Source organism: Melanerpes formicivorus, unplaced genomic scaffold (genome assembly GCF_026170545.1).
Source record: "Melanerpes formicivorus ecotype bairdi unplaced genomic scaffold, bMelFor1.0.p_v2 SCAF_13, whole genome shotgun sequence".
Classification (NCBI taxonomy): Eukaryota; Metazoa; Chordata; class Aves; order Piciformes; family Picidae; genus Melanerpes; species Melanerpes formicivorus.
In genome coordinates, this window is record NW_027142365.1 from 10,534,101 (window position 1) to 10,558,592 (window position 24,492).

General features: G+C 39.7%; 1 protein-coding gene across 8 annotated transcripts in view; it reads left to right on the top strand.

The window, feature by feature from the left end:
- The window catches only part of MPP7 (MAGUK p55 scaffold protein 7), a 143,014-nt gene that overhangs the window by 38,430 nt on the left and 80,092 nt on the right, over positions 1-24,492 (top strand). For all 8 annotated transcript variants that reach the window (XM_068146048.1, XM_068146046.1, XM_068146047.1 and 5 more), the window contains 2 exons: positions 3,991-4,157; positions 18,590-18,708. In XM_068146048.1, the coding sequence (XP_068002149.1) occupies positions 4,121-4,157; positions 18,590-18,708 (156 nt within the window). In that variant the 5' untranslated portion in view covers positions 3,991-4,120. The remainder of the gene's footprint in view (positions 1-3,990; positions 4,158-18,589; positions 18,709-24,492) is intronic.

Consider the following 24,492-nt stretch of genomic DNA (forward strand, 5'->3'; position numbering starts at 1 on the left):
GGATTGGGCACTCTTAAGTTATGTCACCTGAATGAATGTGGCAGTGAAGCCAACTGGAACTGTCTGGTTAATGTGGCTGTGTAGTAGCAGAAGTTATCACAAGGTAGGGAAATGTTTCTGGTCCTTCTACAGACCACTAGCTTTTGTTTTTGTTACTGTGCCATTCACCCAAAAAGCCCCAGAAATTAGGCAAGTAAATATGTTAGCCACTAGTGTGCCCAGCAGCCTGACCTGCATCAGGTACAGTGTGTCCAGCAGAACCAGGGAAATTATTGTGCCCCTGTACTTAGTGCTGGGGAGATCATGACTACTGCGTTCTTTGGGCCCTCACTCTAAGAAGGACATTGAGGTACTGGAGCAGGTCCAGAGAATGGCAAAGAAGCTGGTGAAGGGTGTGGAGAACAGGTTCGGTGAGGAGCAGCTGAGGGAGCAGTTGTTTTAGTCTGGAGAACAGAAGACTGAGGAGACCTCACTCTGTACACCACCTTGAAAAGGGGTTGGAGCCAGGTGGGGGTTAATTTCTTATCCCAAGTAACAAGCAATAGAATGAAAGGAAACAGCTTCACGTTGCACCAGGGGAGGTTTAGGTTGGATATTAGAAAAAGCTTCTATGCAAGGGTTCTCAACCACTGGAACAGGTTCTCCAGAGAGATGGTTGAATTCCCATCCCTGCAGGTGTTTCAAAGCTGCAGCGTTGTGGTGCTGAGGGACATGGGTTACACCAGACTTGGCAGAGTTAGAGGATGATTGACTCGATGATCTTAAAGGTCTCTTCCAGCTGAAACGATTCTATGGTTCAGTAAATGCAGGCAGAAGCAATTAAAATGATGTGTTTCGTTCAGTTTCTGTATGTACATAATCAGAAGCAGAAGTCACGAATGCGGCTTGGTATCTCTCGCGGAGTGCCTCTCTCGCCACGTCAGAGAAGCCGGGGAGCGACCGTGGGATACCGATCTCACCCCGGGAGCTGAGGCCCGGCGGGCCCGGCCTGTCCCGTCCCGGCCAGTCCAGGGGTGCCCCGCGGCCGCTAGGTGTCAGGCGCCGCCCGCCTGCTGCCGCCGTGCGCAGCTGGCGCTGCCAGCAACACCCGATCCGGTGCGAGGTGCAGAGGCGAGGCACGGCTGGAATCGTGAAACCTCAGAAAATAAGCCCTTTTTAAAGGCGAGCTGTAACAGTCCTGCTGGGTGTTGTAAATGCCTCAGGTGCACTTGATACTGCTGTTACGTTCCTGGCGTTGGCTTCTGATTTTTATGGAAAGATGGATTGAAGTTCAATTTCAGAATATTCGGTAATCCCTCTCAGGACATACTGCAACAGCTGGTATTGCTGTGCTGCGGCAAATCGATTCCATACAGCAGTCACCGCTGCCTATGGCTGGGCTCCGGCAAAAACTTCCAAAGCATTTTCAATACAGCCAGCCAAAGAAAATAACATCATCACTGCAAAAAATGTAGCTTAATTTGCAAGTTGGGGGGGGGGGGGGGGAGGGGAACAAATAAATAAATAAATCCCCATTCCATTCCAGCAAAATATTATGTATTTTACTGGTAAGAATTTCAGCAGGTCATTTATTTTTCATTAATATGTGTTTAGGATCTGGGGGAATAGCTTTATGCAGTATATAAAGTTTCTTAAATAATAAGGCACTTGAATTTTTTTCTATTTCTTTTTTTTTTATTGAATGATTTACCATGAAATAACGTAAAATAAAGAAACCTTGAGTTTAAATATGTGACATCTATGTGGATCAGCAAGACTTTGCACGTTTCACAGTCAGCTTTCCTAAAGGAGTCTGAGTTTTTGATCAATAATATGACCATATAATGAGAATGCCTTGCAGATGTATTTTTTTGTTTTAACAGAGGAAAGTGTGGTAAGCTGCACATAAATCAAAGATGTCCCTATTAATAGTAAATAATTTTGTTTAAACTAGTTTCTTACTCATGTGAAAACTAAAAATGCCTCCGTCCTTCGCATGGCTGCAGGGGTGTGCTCACACTGCGACTGAGGGAGCTTAAGACGTCACTTCTCCTTTATGCCACTTGTGTGTGTTTAAAAGTATACAAGCAGAATTAATGCAAAGAGAATGTGGTCCCTCTTAATTGGCACAGCCTGACCTTGCTGCGATGTATTTTTTTTTCTTTCTTTTCTCCTTTTAAACTCCACTCTGAGTAGCTTTGCAGATAGATGTTTTACAACTTTGTCGTCGTAAGGTGAGCTTTCATTCTGAAAGAAACATTCCCTTATCTCTGCTTTAAATTTTAAGTTAATTGGCTTCATACTGTTTTGATGAACCTAAAATTCTTTTGGAAGCTGGCACGTTTCTCATGAAAACTTGCTGCTTTTTCTTCATCACAAACTTCTGTAACTAAGAAAACCCCTCCAAACCCTAAACCGATCTGAACAGGTTTTAGAGTTTTGTTCATTCCTTTCCATCATAGAAGTTATCCAGGGCTGTAACTTCTGCTGTATTTGTTTTCTTAAAAACAAACAAACCAACCAGTCTGACTGGAGATTCAGAGCTCACATGCAAAATCTTTCTTTGGGTAAATGCATATGGGAGGGGAAAAAACCACTTGAAGACGTTGCTAGGCTATTTAAGCTATAGGTTTGTTTATGCCTAGGGACAAGTTAACTAACTTATGTCTAAAAATTGGTTTACAACTTACTAAATCTCATAGATGGCCTTTTATATGCTGTAGTACGTCTAGCAATGTGGGGAATTTTTTTTGCTAAACAAGTTTTGAGCAGCATTCAGTGTTTACAGCACCTGTATGTTAGTCTTCCACAAGACTATTGCCAAATGCAAATGCGTCCAAAATATGCATTTTCAAAGCCAGGATGACTTTAAAAGTCATTCTGATTAATATGAATGTCTTTAAAAAACAACAACCAAACCAAAACCACCCAAACCAATAAAAAGGAAAACAGCAACAGCAGAAGCAAAATTCACTTGTATTTGTTTGTTCATGCTAAATCAGAACTGTGCTTTCTTTCTATATGAACCTTTTGTTTACTGAAATCTGAAGAAAACCTTTGTTTTCTGTTAGCTTCTCTTTGCCCTCTCCCTTCCTTCTCTCTGCAAACACATCAGTCTCTGCCTTGCTATTAGTAAACCTTTCCAGTCTTAACTCTGCATTTCTTTTCACAAGTTTCTATTCCAGTTTCACATTTTACCATACTTGAATTTAAATACCTTCACTTACGTTTGCAAGTGGGTGCTTACATTTGCTCTTTGTTTTTGTTACATTTGCTCTGAATTTTCTTCAAGATATTTAAAACAAATACCTGAAATTTAATACCAATGAGCCTGTGCAGTTATTAAAATATGTCTTTAAAAATACTGTCTTTGTAGTAATGAATTACAGAAAAATTCCTCACGTGGTGTGCATGATAATGGCTTCATCAACTCCACAAATCAAACTGCGATTTACCTTAGCGAAGTGTTTGCCCTAGCCTTGCTTTTTACAGCGTCAGTTAAAATTTAGATGATATTTCCAGATGACAAATAAGAAAAAATGCATGTCAGGTCTTAAATGAGCTGAAAAAAATCGAAAGGAGGTCAAGTAGAAACACTGAAAAAAAGCCCCCAAACAACCAAAAAAAACTATGCTAGTAAGCAATGGGTTTGTTTCTGGGATAAGCAGTAGCAAAATTTGAGTGACTTAAATTATTCACTGTTTTAATGAAATAACCCTAGATGTTATTTCCAGAATACCTGACACACTAAAGACTATAATTCACATGAGAGAAATGTGTTAAATTATTTTTACAGCAGAATGGGATTATAGGCTAGACTGAAGAAAACAAAAGTTGTTTCACCTGGGGAGAAAAAAAATCCTTAATAGTCATAAATGAATGCACAGCACTTTGTTTTGAGAGTCTGAAATCAAAAGCTTATTTTGTGATAATGACTGGATTTGGCTAGCTGCAGTAATTTGCAGTTTAACAGTGTTCTTAATTGTAAAATTCTGTTTCTGTTCTTTCTAGGAGAAGCTGGGAAATAGCATTAATCTTCGTAGACAACTTGGCCGTGAGCAGTTAAACTGAAATTAACTTCTGCCTTCTGGCTGCAGAGTGCTGGTCTGACGTTCCTGCCTGATACTCTGCAGACTAAATCATGCCAGCGTTATCAGCTGGATCTGGAAGTGACACAGGTATGCAAGCCAAAGAGGACCACATGTTTCTTTCAGATCTTATTTGTTAAGTCTACGGTCTCCCATTTAAAAAATCATCAAATAAGATAAGTGTGGTTTCACCAAATGCTTGATTTCAGAATTTGAACAACCTTTTCTCCCTGGAGTTAACTTAGATAAGTGAAACACCAAAGGTAAAATTATTTTTTTTTTTTAAATTACCACCACCTCCTTGTTTGTTGGAGGCTAGGGCTGGAAAGGAGGAACAACTCCAAACAGATACTATAAACAGATCTGAGGAATTTGGATTCACCTCCGAGCGTGGTTCCTACGATGTTAACTTGAAAAAGGAGAAGGAAAAAAAGAAAGATGATATCATACATGCCTTAATATTTGCAACAGTCTAGACTATCCCCTCAGTGAGTTACAGTTATCAGTGCAGTTATTTCTGAACACAGACTATTTAGTTTTGACACTTCTTTAACAAATTAGGAGAGGAAAAATACTGTCTCAAGTTCTCTTCCTTCCCTTGCCTTCCACATCAGAGTCCAGTTCCCATCGCTGACTGCAGGCAGTGGGAATGCAGACAGGGAGCTTTCCATAGTTTCACTCTTCTTGTTGGATATAGCCTAAAACTGCAGAGGTTAAAATCTCATCTTGCTGCTATCTGTATGTGCTCTAGCTGACAGTGGTTTTGTTCCTGTTTTATTCACAACAAAAGAATAAAAAAAATAGCTATAGAAGGAATTGTATTTGATTCTTGTTTCAAAAAGACTGTACAGTGCAATGATGACTTTTAAATTCTTTTTAATTTTAGTTTTTATTTTATTTTATTATTTTTCCTCCACCTTCAGTCCATGTAAAATTTCTCTCAGACAAAATGATTTAATTATCAGAGTTTTGGGGGTATATTTATTTATATATTCATTACCATAGGGAGGGAGGTTTGTGCTTGGATTTGTTTGCCCCCTTTTTTTGTTTTTTTTTTTTTTCTTCTTAATGTTGAAAATATTTTTGTCTTCCTATTCCTCTGTTTAAGGGATTTGACCATCATGTTGCCAATGCCAATGCCTCCACATACCATTCTTTTCTCCCCCTTTCACCATGGAAGTAAGCGCAGTTGAAGCTGATAGTCCGCTCTGGTCTTTGCTGTCTTTGTCATGCACCCTTTTATGTCCTTCCTAATATACTTTTATATCCTTCCTAATATACTTTTTTATATATAAAAACTTATAAATAAATAAAAATAATTACTTGGTCAAATGCTTTCAGACATTTCAGAAGTCTCAAGAACACGTTGAGATGAAGAGCAGGAGAATGTGTGAAGCCTGGTGCCTGATGCTGACTATTTTGCTTTTTGTATCGTTTAAAGACTGTTAATGTGCCCCAAAGTAATAGTCCTGGATATGCTTTCTGGATAAGGAAAGAAAAGTACTCCAAAAATTGGAGGGAGGGGAGAAGCCAGTTTGAAAATTGTGCGTTTAACATGTTTTTAGTCTGCTTTTTAATGCATCTGATGCTCTAAATACACCTTTAATGATTATGGTGTGTGATACAGCTCAGCGCTCTCTCTCTCCATTCTCCCAGGAATTGTCTAGTATCTTGCTGTTCAATGCTACTGCTTGTTAAATATGATTTATTTTCTGCTGCAAGTGGTAAATTGTTTCTCTAAATAAAACATTACATTTGGAGGGAAAAGAGAATTATTTACTTTCTTCCTATTCCTTTATGGTATTTCCTGATGGGGATGGTAGATATTCATGTGGTTTTGAATGATTACATCAAACTGTGCCTTTTGTCCTGTTTTTAATACAGGTGTTTTCTAATCAGAGCACTGGGTTTTTTTGCAATTACTCTTACTCTTTAATTAGAAAAGAAAGAAACTCAAAAAAATCCCAATTTTCTTACCCCTGTTCCTCCCCAGACCAGTATTTCTCTAATTCTGCATGCATAAATTGTTGTTGTGATGTGTAATGAGTTGAAAATTCCTTGGGTGGACCCTGAGATGTTATGGAATTAGCAAGTCACTTAGTGAGGAACCTAAAAAATGCACCTTTAGGGTAGGGATGCAACTTGCTTTAGCCTGTCTGCCAAGACAGGTTAAGGCATTCAAACAAAACCCTAGCCTAGCTGATTTTTGTCTATTACATCCTGGTGAAGTAAAAGTAAACCTGCATTTTAAAATAAGGGAAAGAATTCATTGAGGACTATTAAATAGAAATGTATCATCTGTGAGTACTGGAAAGTTGCCAAGCCATGGACTACTGGAAATTTGGACACTAGTATGGAAGCATTGATGATATATTTTTTTTCTTTGTGGTTTTTTTTTTACTATCAGTAGTCTTAGACATTAAACCACTGTCAAAAATGTGTTCATGGTAGGCCATGGCAGACTAATTGCTGACCTACTAGAGTTAATTGGACATTGCTTTTCCTTTCTCAACAAACTTTGTTAAGGATGTCACCATGTCCCTGGAGCTGTTTCCTTCATATGTTTCTGTAAGCTTTTATTATTCCATATTTTAACTTGTGTTTGCTTCCCAACACCCCCACCCCCACCCCAACACCCACACACCCTCCATGCCTCTTCAATCTGTTTTCAGACACGTTTGCCAGGTTCTAAATTACGATAAATCAAAAGCATGGCTATAGTATTTGCAGTGTTTTGTTTAGAAACATGTATTTTAATTAATTTAGATTAATCAAGTGAATTTGAAGTTAATTTTGTACCGTACCAGTCTGATCTGGCTTCTTTAAGGCAGAGGAAAAGGGCTTAAAGCGTGCACGTGCTTCATTCTGTTCCACTCTCCATTAGCCGTACAGAATCCCTAATTTAGCAACAACAGCAACAATAGTAACAACAGTAATAAAATTACTTGTTATATATAATGTGTACACGATCTTGCTCCTCCTTTAAATTTTATAGTCCTGTCACTGTCAGGTCAAAGTTATTTTAAAGCAGCCCTCTTAAATGGAAGGTTGAGCTCCTTCCTGCGGCTGCATCTGAAGCTTTAAATGCTTTCCGATTCAAAAGTCTGCTTGGACTCTGTGTGCAAGCCCATCAAATGGAGGTTGAATACAACACTTCTGCAGGTAAAGCAAGTCTGTGAGATCTGACATTGACTTACCTGGTTTGTTTAGCAAGATTTAGGTTTGCAATCCTGGCTCCACAGTAGTTAATGGCAGCCTCGTTGCTGACTTTGGTGGAGCCTAGATGACATCATTGTACTTTTAAAGTGTTGTTTCAGTGTGAAAAATATCATAAAATTGTGACAGATTTCTTTCCTCTCAAGCCTGTACCGGGCTTGCTCGGCTGACAAGTTTAGAAGTGCTTTTCTGTTTGTCCTCAAAAACTAGCAGATGAATGTGCAAGGCAGACTTTATGTTTTTGATTCATGTATTGTCAGTGGGAAAATCACATTTATGGGCTGTGTTTGGCCACCAACTAAAAGCTGTGTGAGATTGCTTAAGTCTAATGAAAGTCAGAAGTGGCTCTTGAATTTGAATATTATAAATTATAGAAAGGAAAAATGTGCAGAGCTTTTATTAGTTTCTTCTTGAGTACATATAGGAGTTAATGCTGTGCCAGATAATGGAGGGGTTTTTTTTTTGTTATTACAAGCCTGTAAAACTGAACACATGTTAGTTTTTTTTAATTAAAAGAAACAGAAAAAACCCCACCACCACCAAAACCCCAAAACACAAAAAAACCCAACACATTTGTTGCTAACCAGATTGTAAGTTCATATGGCCCCTAAAATGTTCCAAATTTTCATGTTTTCTTCTCTACTTTTAGTACTGTGTTCTGCGATGCTTTAAGTATTATCTCCACCTCTGAAGCTGCACACTGCTGATGTGGATGTGCTGAATGCTGGTAGAAAAATGTTGCTAGCTTTTGAAGTTGATATGGTAGCTCCATAGTCCATATGGGTTACCCACTGGTGATGTGAGACCACCACAAGTGATGTGAAGTTCAGAGATGATTTGGCAACCATCTCAACACCAACAGAAGTTATCCTTGCCTCTACTGTTTTCATAGAGATGCCTTCCCTTTATTTATTCATAGAATAGTTTGGGTTGGAAGTGACCTTAAAGACCATTCAGTTCTATCCCCCTTGCCACAGACAGGGGCGTCTTCCACTAGATCAGGCTGCTCAAGGCCTCATCCAACCTGGCCTTGAATGCATCCAGAAAGGGGGGGGCATCCACAGTGTCCCTGGAGAACTTGTTCCAGTGTCTCACCACCCGCACTGTAAGGAATTTCTTTCTAATACCCCGTCTGAATCTCCCTTGGGCATTCTTTTCCAGGTATTGCATTTTGATCAGCTTGCCAGTTTTAGCATAATCTTTTATAATAACCTTTTATAATTAAAAGGATGAAGAGATGGAGAGGAAAAAGAAGAAAAACAAAGAAAAAGCTGAGCTGAGAGGGGAGCATCAGAAACATCTTTAGAGGAGAAGGATGAATTACACTCAAGTGGGTAGAGACTGTAACCTTTTTAACCAGTTTTCAGAATGAGGGGAGAGGTAGAAATTGGAGACTGCTATTTTTGTAATCTGTTGGAAAAAAAATTAACTAGGGAAAATGGTGGCCAAAGATCTGGGCTCATTGTTATGAGATAAAGAGAAAGGGAATTTAGGAGAGTGATGAAGGAAAGATTTCTGGGAATAGCTCTTCCTTTGGGAGTTGCCAGGGTGAAAGCTTGCAGTGTGATTGGGTCCTGCTCGAGCCTGCCTCTACTTCCCCGCTGGCATGCTGTGGTGGGGACAGAGCAGATGGAAAGCCTTGACTCGCCTGCTTCACTTTGTTGCTTTTAGGAGTAGGTGTGCTGCCACAAGTGTAGTCTGTAAATACCTCTAGCTAAACCCATGATTTCAAGGCTGCTTAAATTTCTCACTGCCTTGAAATGCACAAATATGGCTAGATTTTCATGAAAACCACTACACCAGCTGAGTCAAAATTTATACTGAATGAATACAGAGCCACTATTTTTACCATGCGTTCTTGAATTCTCCCCATCTCCAGCTGCCAGAGGCATTAAATGGCCTGTAGGCTAATGGTAACATGGGAAAGTATGAGACCTATGGCAAAGCTTTAATTGCTATCAGATTTAATTTTTAAAAAGAAAACTTGCTGGTGTTGGAAAGTTTCTCTGGTGAGACTCTACTTGGAGTACTGCATCCAGTTCTGGTGTCCCCAGCATAAGAGGGACATCAGTCTGCTGGAGCAGGTCCAGAGGAGACCATGAAGATGGTCAGAGGAGTGGAGCACCTCCCCTCTGAGAACAAGCTGTGAGAGTTGGGGCTGTTCACCTTGGAGAAGACAAAGCTCCAGGGAAACCTTATTGCAGCTTTCCTGGACCTGAAGGGGCTTATAAGAAAGCCAGAAAGGGACTTTTTATAAGGGCATGTAGTGATAGGACAAAGGATTGAATCTTGAGAAGGTTATATTTGGACTGGATATTAGGAAGAAATTCTTTACAGTGAGGGTGGAGTTGCCCAAAGTAAAATGAAGTTTCTCTAAGCTGTGCTGTGTGGGGTTAATATTTTACACTAGACTGATTCAACTGTGAGGAATCAGAAAATGTGTGCCATTATATTTACTAATGGTAAACTCTTTAAAACTGTTATAGTTCTTGGACACAAACTGAAATTCAGATGGTCTGGCAGCTGCATCAATTGTTACTCAATTTTTTTGTTGTCATTTGTTTTTTTGGTGAATGATGTGTAGTTTTGTGGTAAATCTGAAAATATGACAGCCTATATTGTTTCTAACCAGAGGCTTAAATGTATAGCTATGTTTGTTGACACAAAAGCTGCAATTACACAAGCGGTTGAAGTTCCTACTGATGCCAGATGTCCTGTGTGGAGAGCAGACTGCCATGCTGTACCCCACACATGTAGCTGTGCCAGCATCCAGGTTAGCTAGCAGAATGTACGTACTGTGTGCATTTGCTGTCACATGAAAGGTCCTGTGGCTTCTCAGCCCAGCATCACCTCAAGTATGGACTAATTTAATAACACTAAAGCTATTAAGGAAATTTAGTGCTGCTAAGAAGTAGTGAGAAGCTTGCCTGCTAGCTGTTCATTGCCTGTTGTGGAACGCAGGGGTTCAAAGATGATTTTGCTTTGAAAACAGCACATTGGTTTAAATAAAGCCCAACCCAAGCACCTGTGTGGTGAATTAACCTTAGGAATAAACTAAGAAATAGTTTTAGGCGTGTCAAACAGTTTAATTTTCTGAACTGACTTTGGAGATAAAGTGCTCAACTCTTTAAACTTTATAGAGTTGTACCTTGTGAGTGTCTGTATGTGACTGGTGTAGTGGGATAACTTGTTAAAGTTAAACTTTAAATTCAGTCATACAGTCAGTCCCAGCACTGAAATCATGTACTGGTATGTTATTAGGCATCAGTGCTGCCTGGAATTATAGGACTATTTCTTCTACTTTCAAGATGCAGTAGGAAAGGTTGAGACATGGTAATCAAGTGGGGTTTCCAGTAGTTTTAGGCATAACTGGGTTGAAAGTAATCTTGGTTTCTGTTAACAGTAGAACACTTCATTCAGCCTCTTAATGAGATAGTATCACAGATTCACAGAATGGTGGGGGTTGGAAAGGACCTCTGGAGATCATCAAGTCCAGTCCCCCTACCAAGGAAGGTTCACCTAGAGAAGATGACCAGGAATGTGTCTAGGCATGTTTTGAATGTCTCCAGAGACGGAAACTCTATCACCTCTCTGGACAGCCCCTTCCAGAGCTCCATCACCCTTACATTAAAGAAGTTCCTCCTCATGTTTAGGTGGAACTTCTCACGTTCAACACCCAGAGATAGAAAAAAAACTTCGGGAAACACAAGAAAGAGTGTACACTTGGAATCAGATCCTGCAGAGGGACAGAGTTTGTTCTGTTGGGGATACCCAAGGACAGGTTGATGACTGTTCCAGGTTCTGCTTGAGGATAGGCTGATGACTCTGGGAGCTGTGTGAGGACAGGCTGATGGCTGATCTCAGGATCTGCTCCTCCTGCAGACGTAAAATGCTACTTTTAGTATTCCTTTGCCACCTCTCCCCAGAGCCTTGGCTCTCATAGCCTTGTAAGCTGTAACTAAACAGTTAAACATGGCAAGTGTGCCCAGTGACATCCTAGTGCTGGAATGAGTTCTTTCCTGCTTGCCTGCCAGTAACTTGCTATTGCCTTCTCTAGGGTTGGTGAAGATCAACATAGAAATGTTGAAGACTCAGCGTGCCGATGTCTGTACAAAGGACCAATTAATCAAGGTCATTCAAGGTGTTGCTGGAGGAGCCAAGACCTGTTGAAAAAAATATGAATGTCAGATCTTTGTACGAGCTTTCCACAAGCTGCTTATTAATTTATGCTGGACAGGCCACTTTAAATCAGTTTTATGTGTGTGTTATTCTTGCAGATAATAGAAGAGCTCTTGAATACTCCTGAAAGTACATTTTATGAACTTTGAAAGTATCCTCATTGACACAGTGTCTAGTTAACTACATTGAGGGGTTTCATTTTGGAGCAGCTTTGACGAGCTGTACAAGAAAGAGTTCTGCAGCAGCAGCCTTGCCCTGTGTGAATGCAAATAGGGATCATCCATTTAACTCGTAATGGTATGCGGTATGCTAAAGCTGAAATACACATGTTGAGACAATTCCTGAAAGACCCATAACTGCTTCAAACAACTGCGGAGTCTTTAGCTCCAGAAGCCAAGTCCCCAAACCTAAAGACTTTTCCATTTTGAAGGAAATAATATTTTTGAAAGCGGTGGGCTTAGATGATTGCCCGCTTTCAACATTTTCTGTCATAACATTGTTTTAAGGTGGGTTAACAAATTACTGTAGCTTGGAGGAATAAAAATTAGGCACAACTTCTAAGTGAAAAGACTGTTAAGGGGGTATATAATCTTTTCTTTGAGGACATGTACCACAAAATTCTCGTTTCCATTAGGTAAACAATAAAACACATCTCTATTGCTGTGCCATCTGTAAAGATTTGAGCATTTGACTTTTTTTTCCCCCCCTTAGTGTGAATTGGCAAATAAATCAAACCAGATCTTCTTTTTCAAAAGATGTTGATCACTTGCATGTCATGATTATCCAGGTACTCAGTATTCTTTACCTTTGAAACCTAGATTAATTTTTTGTTGTTGTTTTTTTCCCTTTGGAAGCACTAAACTGCAAAATTAAAAGGGCACATGCTGGAATGAGTTAATCACTCCGGTTCTGCAAAGAAAAATTGTTAGTCTTTAACTTTCTGCAGTGTCAGGAAGCCCATATATTTGGTGGAATTACTTAAGAGAACATAAAAAAGAACTATTTGTAGCACATAAAGTTGAGCACATAGTGGGCTTTTTACAGCTGGGGCTCGATAGGACGGTGCAGTGTGTCTGTCCTAAGGCATGTGTACTGCATATGTTTTTATTTGAACTTGCGCATAAATACTGATCCCAAACTTCAGAACGAAATAATTTGGTGCGAGTGACTGATTTTATTATGCATCAGTAAGGATGTCAGAATGAGTGTTTCTGCTGCGATGCTGTTTGCTTTTGTGTAAGGCAAGGGCTGTCTGAGCCTTTATGGAACTGTAAAGTATAGTTCAAATGTGAAAAAATGTCAGCTTGTTATAAATGGCAGCAAATGGTGCTGATTATTTTACCTTTGACAAAGTGGAAAATTTAAAGGTTGGTGTGTCCCATTTTATTAATACAATAAAACTTTACAGTGTTGTTCTGGGCTTAGATATATGTTCTTTAGTGTTTATTGTCCCTCTGTTACTGTTAAAATTTTTGATTTGAAGTCTGGCATCATTATTCAGCATGCTAATTCAGGAAATTAATTAACATATGAAAGCAACTGCACATCCATTTGTCTCCGTGTCTCTCCTTACACTAACCGAAACAACGTTGGTGTTTTCTTGTAATATGCAAGAGTGATGGAATGCAGAGACCATATTTTTTTATCATTTAGCACTAGTTTATAGCTTCCACAGACTTGTCCTAATAATGAAGCTATGAAGGATATGACAAGAATGGTGATATTAAATTTCTCTAGACTACCAGTAAATTTTTCCATTCTGATGTCAAGAATGTAGAGCATCTGGAATCTGCAGTGTGAGTGGTTCAGTACGGGAACACTTTCATCAATTGCTTGGCCATTTATTCTTCTCCTAGGAACAAGCAGGCTTCTACAGAGTATAACACTATGAAGGAAGCAATTTTCTGGAACTGGAAAAATTCTTTATGTCTCGTTGTTTCTGATTTAAAAGCTTTCCATTGCTGCGTAGTCTGAAATTGTATTGCATGTGCAAATTTAGCATGCACATTTAAATTGGAATTGCCATTGTTATACGCTTTGTTTTTTGGGTAGAATAAAAGTAAATTGCATTAATTAAGCTTAGGAAAGGCTAGAGATACTCTGAAGAGGAGAACTGTTTAACTGTGTTAAAAGAACAAATGGAAATTTATTACCTTTTTAAGCAGGGACACTGCTGGGTTTTCAAATATAGCCTGGATTTTTCCCTTGAAATTACTTCCTTAGTCCAAGCTGTCAGACTATTATAAGCTGTAATCTGCAGCCATTTCATCTTGCTTGCTCCTGCAACAAGTCCAAAATCTTCAGAGTAGTTTCTCTACCCAGGACAAGCTATTATACATTTTAGTTTTAGATTCTGTGTATGGATTTAGACTACCTACTTGTATATGGCTTGTATGCACCATTTCTGTAGGCAAGGTTATCTAGTCATTGCTTTTTAATTCCTTGTGTTGCTTTTCATGGCCAAACTAAATTCCATGAAAAGTGTATTGTATGTCCAGTATTCATTTAGTACTTTTAAATTTCTTTATTCTCCAACCAGGTAATCACTTTTAATAGGTTATATAAACACCTTTGAACAACTCCCTTTCACTCTTAGAAGAGTTGTATAGTATTCTTCTGTGCAAAGCTTGCCTCCTTTTATTAACATTCCCATGCTATAGGCCTTTACTTAGGTGAACTAAGTTTTAGGTGCTGTACTTAATTTTCTATATAACATGGATGGAAATAGCAGCATCCTAAGATCTCAGATGAGGAGCTCCCTTGCTTGTCTGGAGCTGCCTTCTATTACTGCCTCTGGATTAACCTAGAAAGAGCTCTTTTTCCTCCTCTGTTTCAATGATTTGTGAATGTCAGGGATGATCACATTGTGATCTGTTTGGGTTGGTTGGTTTGTTTGTGGGTTTTCCCCCTTGTTTGTAGGACTGACTGGACATACTTGCCTTCTTACAATCGCAGACCCGTTATAGATGTCTGTTTAAGCTCACTGTTAATTATTTTAATGTATGTTCAGGTCTTCTGTGACCTTTGAATAAATTATTTGCTTTTACAAAATGAAGTTAATGAGTTTTTAATGTGGAAGCCATGTTTACTTTAGTGAATATTGACACCTGAAAGATTCTGATACTAGAAAATCCCAGTGGGCATACGATTTCTTTTAGAGATTAAAGCTGGTTAAATTAGGCAAACCAGACTTTAAAAACATGACCAGATCCTCATTAGAATAGCAACAGTGTATTTAAAAAAAAGGCAAATTTTTGTCTTTTTAAATTATTACTATTCTCTGTGTGTGTGTGTGTGTAGGGTTTGTTTGTTTATTTTACAGGTCTCTATAGTGCTGCCAACATCAGGCATTAAAGAGAGGGGAAAAAAAAAAACACCACAAAGAAAGAATGAAAGAAACAAACCCAAAACAAAACCCAAAGCCAAAAATAAGCAAACAAACCACAAAACCAAACCAAACCAGAACAAAAGTAACCAAACAGGCTTTTTCCCCCTGGACTTTCCATGATTTTTTTCTTTTTAACAAAATGTCTTCATGTTTTTAGAACTTGTTCTGAGATGTTTATTTAAATTGTGAGCATCTTCACGAAAGTGTGTGCATAAATGGTTTTTTTTTTTTCTTTTTATAAGAAGTCTATGCATGTCATATGACTCAAGGAGGTGGGACTTGAAAGAGAAGAGACCAAGAGCACAGGCAAGGCCTGGCAACCATGGGTGTACAGCTGTAATATTCAGTACGGAGGCACTGAGCCACAGCTCATTCCACGGCTTGTGTGATGAGCATCAGTTCTTAATTTACAAAACAGTTCATCTGAACACAGGGGGTATAGGTATGACCTTCCTGAAAGTTAATTTTTGGTGGGAATCATGGTGTTGGGTGGATGTTTGGACTCCATGATCTTGAAGGACTTTTCCAACAGCTCCGAGGCCTCGGCCTCAGCCTCATAAGGACCCCCCCCCCCGCCAGCCCTGGGGACCCCCATCCTCACTGGGGACCCCCACAACCCTTGGACCCCCCCTCCCAGGATCCCCCCAAATCCTGGGACCTCCCCTCTTGGTGCTGGGAGGGGCAATAAACCCCCTCCCCTTTTGGGGAAGGACTTCTCAGGATCTCAGGTAGTGATAGGACTAGGGGGAATGGAATGAAGCTGGAGGTGGGGAGATTCAGGCTAGATGTGAGGAGGAGGTTCTTCACCATGAGAGTGCTGAAACCCTGGAATGGGTTGTCCAGGGATGTGGTTGAGGCCCCGTCCCTGGAGGTGTTTAAGACCAGGCTGGATGAGGCTCTGGCCAGGCTGATCTAGTGTGGGGTGTCCCTGCCCATGGCAGGGGGGTTGGAACTAGATGATCCTTGTGGTCCCTTCCAACCCTGAATGATACTATGATACTATGAACTTTAATCAGTCTATGATTCTGTGATTCTCCAGAAGAGCTGCACAGACTGGATGCACTGCTGTCAAGGCTGGAGTAGTGCACTAGGAACATGGGCACCCATTTCTCTAGGAGGAACAATTCAAAGCTATCTGAATAAGTGGAGCCCACAGACGCTTTTGAACTGAACGTGGAAACCCTGATGTGTGCAAGCACCTGCAGGGTTAGTCAGTCCTGGAGTGCTGGCAGGCGGGATTTTTTTCGGGAAGTTCTGTGCATAAAACTTAAGTCTCATTGTAGGCAGATTCAGTCTCACCCTTTGTTGCTGCTGTAACAGTTAATCCGTCAGAAACATGAACTTCCATTTTATTTTCACTGGGGATGTAATTATCAAAGCTTCAAGAGGCAGGTTACAAGAGTAGAATAGCTTTATAGGTGATTCTGTGTGAAATTTAAGCTGATCTAATGGATCCAGGAAGAGAAAGTTTTGTCTGTTATACATGTCTTATTCGAAGGGAGTGGCTGAAGTTATTTTCTTTCTTCTGAATGGCACCTGTGAGCTGTGCTTAAGCATAGAATCATAGAAAACATAGAATGACTTAGGTGGGAAAGGGCCTCAGGCATCATCTATTCCAACCTCCCTGCCATGAGCAGGAACACCTCTCAACTAGATTTGGTTTCCCAAGGCATCATCCAGTCTGCCTTTAAACACCTCCAGAGAGGGGGCATCTGCAGCCACTCTGGGCAGCCTATTCCAGAGTATCACCACTCTCATACTGAAGGACTTCTTCCTAAGATCCAGTCTAGACATCTTTTCTCTCAGCTTAAAACCATTCCCCCTGGTCCTGCTGCTAGACACCCTTATGAAAGTCCCTCCTCAGCTTTCCTGTAGGCTCTCTTCAGGTATTGGAAGGCATCACTAAAGTCCCTGTGGAGTCTTTTCTGCAGGCTGAACAAGCCCAGCTTCCTCAGCCTACTGTCATAGTAGAGGTTATGCCACAGTGTAGCTTACATTGAACCTTCTGTTCCATTTTCTAACAACTTTCAGGTTATTCTGAGGTAAATGTATTTGTAGTAGCCGAAGTGGCTATGTGCAGAAATATGAGGCTGAGTGTAAAGACGTTTTTTAATTTTCCAAGTGAAAATGTTTTGAAAGCATAAATTGCCTGATAAAAATAACCATTTTTGCTAAGTGCTGAAGTTCTAATAGTCCAGAAAGTTGGAGCCAAGAGTCTCAGTCAAACTTCTGTTTTCTGAGTGTCATCTCAATCACCGATTGTGCCTTTGCTGGGCAAGTCTCGGTGTTCTTTTTCTTTCCATGCAGAACTGCGGTGGTTTAAGTTGTATCCTTTTATTGCAGTATTTCTGCAGCATAAACAAGAGCAGATTTAAAGAAAAGCAAGATACTAATAGAGTGAATGTCAGCCACCAAAAACGCTTGAGCCACAAAAGAATGTATTTGGAAGGAACTTTTCTTTCCAGAACGTTATAGTGAGAGGCAGTAAAAAGACAAAAATGTTAAATGGTCGGATCCCGAAGGTGCTGTATGTAATTTTGGAGTGGGAATGTAGGGCCTGGAAAGGTTGTGAAATTGTCTCCTAGTAAACATTGTAAATAATAAGTTTTAGGGAGATAATAGGCATATAATGATAGGTAACCTATAATTTAGAACATTGTTCTTTACCAGTAGAATATCTTGTAAATTTGTCCTTCTGATGAACAGCAGCACTTACTCAGACTAAAAATAATAACAGGACCGTGTATCTTGGATCCCAGGAGGCCACTGGTGTTTTTGTAGACAGCAGACAGGAGAAAAAGGCATTTTGTCCTTTTTACCCCAAGTAATCCCACTGGAAAATTAAACATGTGCTATGAATTGATATCAACTCATGCCAGGTTACCTCCCTAAAGAGGACTACTGCAAACACTGTTGCTCCATTTCTTGGACAGCAGTTTGATGGCCTGTGTGCATGATGGATATTTTATGCTGTATGCTACTGAGGAACAGTGTGCTACTGTCTGCCCCTCGGAGACCGCAGGTGAGGTGTGCCACAAATAACTGGGAACAGCAATTGCTTTAACCCTATGGAGAATCTCAAATACCTGCAAATTCAGACTGTTACTGAAATGCCTCTCTGTGCGTGCATGCGTGCCTGGGAAGACTGCTTTGGGTTTGGGCTTTAAGGTTGAATCGTGCAAAACAGAGCTGTTCCTTTTGTCTTGCTGTGGATTCCTACTGAGCAGGAGATAAAAAAAAAAAGCACCAAACCAACAACCAAGCAATTTATTAGCAAGAACTATTTAGAGAAACCATGAACCTTTTTTTAATAGACCACCCTATCCAGTTTCTGTTCTTTTAAGGAAGTTTTTCCTATTCATGACTCATTTCACTCTTTGGCTAACATCAAGGGAAATGGAATAACGATTAAGCAAAGGAATGTAAGGTTTTTTTTTTTTCTGGTTATGTCCTTTTTTTTTTTTCTTTTCAAAACCTTTATGAATTTTCTGCATAACCTTGTGTAAATATATGTGGATATAGGAGCCTGACAACTGTGACAAGGTAAAAAGTACACCGCTAATACTTGCTTCTTAGTAATTTTTCTTAAATGCTCTACAAGTTAATGTTGTGCTGGATACTCCAGACTCCCAGTTCAGTTAAAGTGACATGCTCCAGGCAGCCAATTACACAGAACTGTTAAGTGAAATTAATGAGATCACCCCTAGATTACACTTTGTGTTTTATTTTCATTTTATAGGTCTGTACGAGCTGCTGGCTGCATTGCCAGCCCAGCTGCAGCCACATGTGGACAGCCAGGAAGACCTGACCTTCCTCTGGGATATGTTTGGTGAAAAAAGCCTTCATTCACTGGTGAAGGTAAACCGCATTTAAGTCAGATTCTCTTCGAGAAGAGCATATGGAAAAATGTTTTGAGCGCCATCTAGTAAACCAGCGAGCAAACTGTTGCTCGGTGAAAACAAAACAGCCTTGTTTCAACTCTGTTTCTGTCAGGGGTGGAAGTTGTTAAATGAGATTCAACCAAAAATACATAGATGATTTCATTTAAGAGTGATGTTTTGGCAGTGCAATGCTAATGCAGCAAACATATGTTGTTTGCCCTTGTTTTGAAAAAAAAAAAAGAGTACAAAATAGTAGCAGGAAATCTGAGCCTTCTTTATGGTCAACATTCAAGACCTGGAGTTTAGCTTAAATAAATAAATGTTCACAGCAAAAATTAGAAGGGATATATTTTCTGAGGTCAAGTATGGCAACAGTTCAGTAGCCACATTAATTTAAAATAATTTCCTTTAACAAAGTCAACTGAAATTCTAGTAAGCTGTTTCTTTTACTGGCTTGCTTCCACTGAAAATTGTGTTTTGCACATAAATATGTTGGACTAAAGTACAACCTAAAATAAGTTTGGAAGGAGGATACTTGAGTTAAGTGTCTTCCTATGAAAATGATCGGCAGCAAGAAATCAAAAGCGTGCTGTGGTGGCAGAATGCAGAGCTACCCTGATAATGTTAGGATTGCTTATAGCAGAAAAAAATGGGACCAATCAGCTGGTTAGAAATATTGCACTCCTACAAAATGTGTGTCCTCAGTCTCTAGTACAGACCTGATACAAGCTGGAAGGCAATTCTGAGGTCTCAGATGAGTCAGGAGGTGGTAGTAACCTCTGTCATAAATATATCCAGAGCCACACATAATTGAGCAGAATTTCACAGCTGCTGATCGAGAGGAAGCTTAGCATTGGGGTTATTTTGATGGAGGTTTGAAAGAGTTGCCTTCTTCCATTTCTTTCAGCTGTCTTTTCCTGCAAAAATATGTAACAGTGTTGATACCTGGCTAAAGTTATTTTCAAAATAGCTGAGAATTGACATATCAAAGGAACACAAGTCCCTGCTTACTGCAGGGTGGTTGGACTAGATGACCTTTAAAAGTTTCCTCCAGCCCAGTGCGTTCTGTGATTCTATGATTTTACTCTCTGGCTACTGATAACACAAATGCAACAGGCAGGGGAATAGTGCTTGGCCATACTTGCTGGCCTAAAGACTTGCATCAAATCTCTGAAGTGCAGTGGTTCCTAGGCTCCTTACTACTTTGCTGCAGCTGGTTCAGGTGGCTCAGAAGGTGACATACAAGGGGAACACCAGCCAACTTCCTACTACACGGTGACAGTGATGTGCCTATAAGCAAATAGTTAGGTTAGCTGGTAAATTAATTTTCATTCTGGATTGAGAATTAAAGAAGGTTGGATGGAAACTGGGCATGAATCTATGAAACACCAACATTTCAGCATTTGTTTTAATTTTCTATTGAGGCAAAACCTAAACTTCTTTAAACTCCTTCACTTGCTCTCTTGTCCCTTCCTCCAAAAGAAGACAAAGGTAGAATGACAGTAACTGATTTGTTCACCTTGAGTATACTCTCCAGAAAAGCTGGCTCTCCTAGTTACCATGTTGCTTGGTCTTGTGGGGTGCATTGGTCTTTCTGGTTTCAACCAAAAAGAATTAATGAGAAAGCTTTCTTGAGACAAAATTTTGGAGGACAGTGAAGGGCCACTTTATTGCAGTTAGACTCTGAAGGCATTGAAGTATTCCAACCATCTTTGTTATTTGGCTTGTATGTTTTAGGTCCAGGTATGAAATGGATGCATAAACCTGACCCTGTGAATGCTTCTTTTAATGTCCTATGAAGTCTTACACTAACTTAAAATAGACTTAATTCTTGAAAGTGTTCTTCTTTAATATATCATGTTGAATTGCATTCAAAAGACAAAGTCTTTTAATTTAAGAATTGAGACTTTTAAGAGCTTCTGGTCTGACCCAGTGCATATCCCAGGCTATCAAACCTCATCTTTTGATTTCTGTGGAGGTCATGTATAGAAAGTAGGGCATGAAGAGCTTTCAAAAGGTTATCTAGTTCATATCCCTGCCCGAAGATGGGCTTAACTGTATCTGAAGCTCATGGCATTTGTTTGACTTTTAAGACATTTTTAGAAGGATTATTCAGTATCCTATCAGGTTTCAGAGCAGGCAGTCCATAGCCTTTTCGGAAGAGAGCAGTAAAAAACAGCACCCCATCTGCCATGGTTTTCTCTGTCATACGGCTGCTGAAGTGCCAAATCTTCATTCTGGTGTCTCATTTGAAAGACTATTTTCCTAGCACTAGCTTCTTAAACTCAACTGTACTTGCAAAGACAAATGTTTTTAATTCCTCAGGCAGAGAATGATGACAAATATTTTGTAATAATAATGACAAAAAGCACTTAGAGCCAAGGATGTTGCAGTCCCAGTATGTGTCAGTTTTGGAAGAAAATCAGCATGAGTACACTACAATTAGGCACTAATATGTCTCTGTTTATGATAGACACTTCTCTGATGTTTTTACCTTACTGTTCAATAATTCCAAATTTTAGAAAAAAGGGTTTTTTCTAAGTTATAAAATTGATAAAATGCTTCCAATGGCTTAAAACATTTAAGCATAAAATGAACTTTCTGCTTTTCTTGCAGATACTCTTAAGTTTTATGGTTATTTAATTATCATAGTATTTTCTGCATGGTTGTATACTATGGCGTACAGCTTGCTATTCTGGCTCCCATAACATTGAAAAGAAAGAAAAGAAAACAACAAAAACCTTGTCTTGGGAGTTCTCTTCATTCAGTGTTGTTGGACAGAAATCTCTTTGTGAACTTGGATCAGCCTGAGCTGTTCTGAGAAGTTAGGAATGGAAAAGTTGTATTAGATCATCTAGTCCATTCCCCTGCAAATACTGGATTGTTCCCTACAGTACATTCCTATTGTAGTAAGTAAAACCAGCACAGACTGATGCAACTCTTCTTAGTGTCTCTTTTCTCAATAAAGGAATCTGTTGATTAAATTTTAGTTTGCAAAGTATAGAGAGGAGGCAACCTACACCTGTTGTGGACGTTTTGGAAGAGAAAACTGGCTCCGGATAGCGAATGTTGACAATTTGTCTCTGTTTCCCTCAGTTTGTTACTTCCTTATCTTGTTACATTACTCTCATAAGTTCTACCAAAAGTCTTCAGCCATCTCATTACTTTTTTTTATGTAGCAGAGATCCCAGTAATTCTGTAGAGATTTGTTGAAAAGAAACATGAAGAGATGATCCTGTGGGGTCATTACCAGCACTAACATAGCTGAAACCTGAAATAGTACACATGGGCTCTGCCTGGATTTTTTTCTTAGAGCAGCAGAAGGGATGAATAAATATCTGTTCTGACTACTCTTTTAGCTTATTTTTAGAGGAGCTGCAAGAATTTCCATGTGCATTTGCTTGCTGTTAGTGCACCACACACGTTTTACTGTTTGTCTGCTTAGCTCCAGGATGAAGTTTCTACTTGCACTGTTGCCTTAGAACATTTCTGGTTGTGGATGTAATTCTCAAGAACTGAGTAAGCTTATCTGTTGGGCTGCTACCGAAATGTTTTTTAACCAGTTGCAGTTTACTGATTGATTTTTGGCCAGCTCAGAGCACACAGAGTTCTTTAGCCTGTACTGTACATTATGTAAAAGAAGTCACAGCAAGTGGTGTTGCTGTTGCTCTTGATAGGGAAGAGTTTGTACATCCAGAAAGCAGTATGTGGCACTGGAAAAGAAAAAAAACTACTGCAGAAGTAAGGAATATTTGGTGAATCTAGTCTAATTTTGTTATAACTGTATAGTATTTTGGTAGCTGGCCCTGCAGTTCTGCATATGCCTTAGCTTTGAAGTTCCAAGAAATGATTTTGTATGTGCTAATGATTGTCCATGTCAATGGCTACCAACTTTCTAAAGAATTAATAGTGGAATGTTGTCCTGGTGGAATTTCTTTGGCATGCAAATTCAATCATATCACAGAATGTTAGGGATTGGAAGGGACCTTGAAAGATAATCTAGTCCAATTCCCCCAGCAGAGCAGGATGACCTAGGACACGTCACACAAGGAAGCTGTGCAGGAGGGTTTTGAAAGTCTCAGGAAAGGGAGACTCCACAGCCTCTCTGGGCAACCTGCTCCAGTGCTGTTAACTGTTCCATTCTATAGAAGACATAGAGAGCAAGATGTGTTTGTTGGGGGGATTGTGATGGCTAGTAAGTTTGTCTCTGTTAAGAGAATAGTGCAAGTGATTTCTGATTCATGGCATACAACACCAACTTCCTCAGAAGAAACTCAAAGGAGCTGCATTGCCCATGCACTGGAAGAGAAAATGGAACTGGATTTTGGTAGACCATAGGTGGCATCTAACCTTAGATCTAACTGAGTGGGTGGGTTGTGGGTTTTGGAGAAAGCACTGGAGAGATGTATGGACCACCTTGAAGTGGGTGGAATTACTGAAACTGATATTTCATTCACAAAAATGATGCTTTGGTACTTGAAGTTCTTAAGGTTCTTTGCTGCTGAGTGCTCAACTGTATTTATTTTTGAAAAGCTGTGCCTCCCCAGTAGAGGAAATAGGTTGCAGTGCTGTGAATTCATGTGGAGGTCTGAAGTGCTGTTTGCTTTGGAGATGGCGAAGAATGAAGGCAAAGGCAGTGTGAGTAAGCATTTACCACCTGGCCATCTGGTGGAGGAGGTGTGAGTGTGGTGGTTGGCAGCCAGTAACAGTTTGAGGCCAATGAGAATTGTTCTTCGTGCTGGAGAGCAGAATGAAACAAAGTTGCTGCTTCGGTTATGGTTTACCTTTTTCAGTCACAGAAAGCATGCAAAAGCCTACTGAGGCAAGAATAAACCCATCACTCTGGTAATGCTGGCTGTCCAAATAATGCACAGATGGGGTCCCATGTGCTGATTTGAAAACCTTTACTATTCTGGGAAGAGGAGGAGGAAATTACTATGTTGATGTACTAGATAAAAGGCAGCAATTTCTTCAGTCCAGATCGTCACAGGTCAATGTAAATGTAAATTTTTGTAAGGATGTTCAGCAAATGTCTCTAGATGAAAGAAGCATGGTCCAGTCTTGCCCCAGGTCCTGTTGGCAAAACACATGATCCACAGTTTCCAGCCCTGCAGAACTATCTAACAAGTAAGGTATACATGAACAGTATTAGGATACTCAATCTGCAGGCGGCAGCGTGATCTCCAGTTAATTTTTGAAGCTTCCTGCGGGAGTTGTATGTACCCAATATATATGGAAGAGTGCTAGAACTTCAGTACTCTTCTCATCCAGTGTACTTGTAGGCAGTGCTCGAATTCACATACTGAAATACAAACTTGCCATGTGCTTCTTGCTTATCTAAAGATAAGATGGAAAAATGATACTCTGTAAGAAAGCCTCTTGATGACTGACAATAGTCTGCATTTGTACTTGGAGTAATTACCACTGAAGCAATGAGTCATTTTGCTTCCATCAATTTATTACATTTCAAAATAAGAACAGTTTAATGCAAGGTGTCATTCCTTATGAAATGCCACACAAATGTAAAGTGTTACTTCTGAAGGCCAAAGTTATTTTCTTGAGGTATGCTCAGTAGCTAACAACTGAAATTTGCAAGTAAAGAGATCACTCTTAGCTGGAGGCAGTCAGCTGTCTTCAAAATTAATTTCTATGGAAACAGTGATCAGATTAATCACAATAAGGTAATTGAAGTTGTATAGAAAATAGTATAGAATCTTTCCCTTAGTCAGGCAGATATTGTTTCCAAGGAAACGTTAGGGGA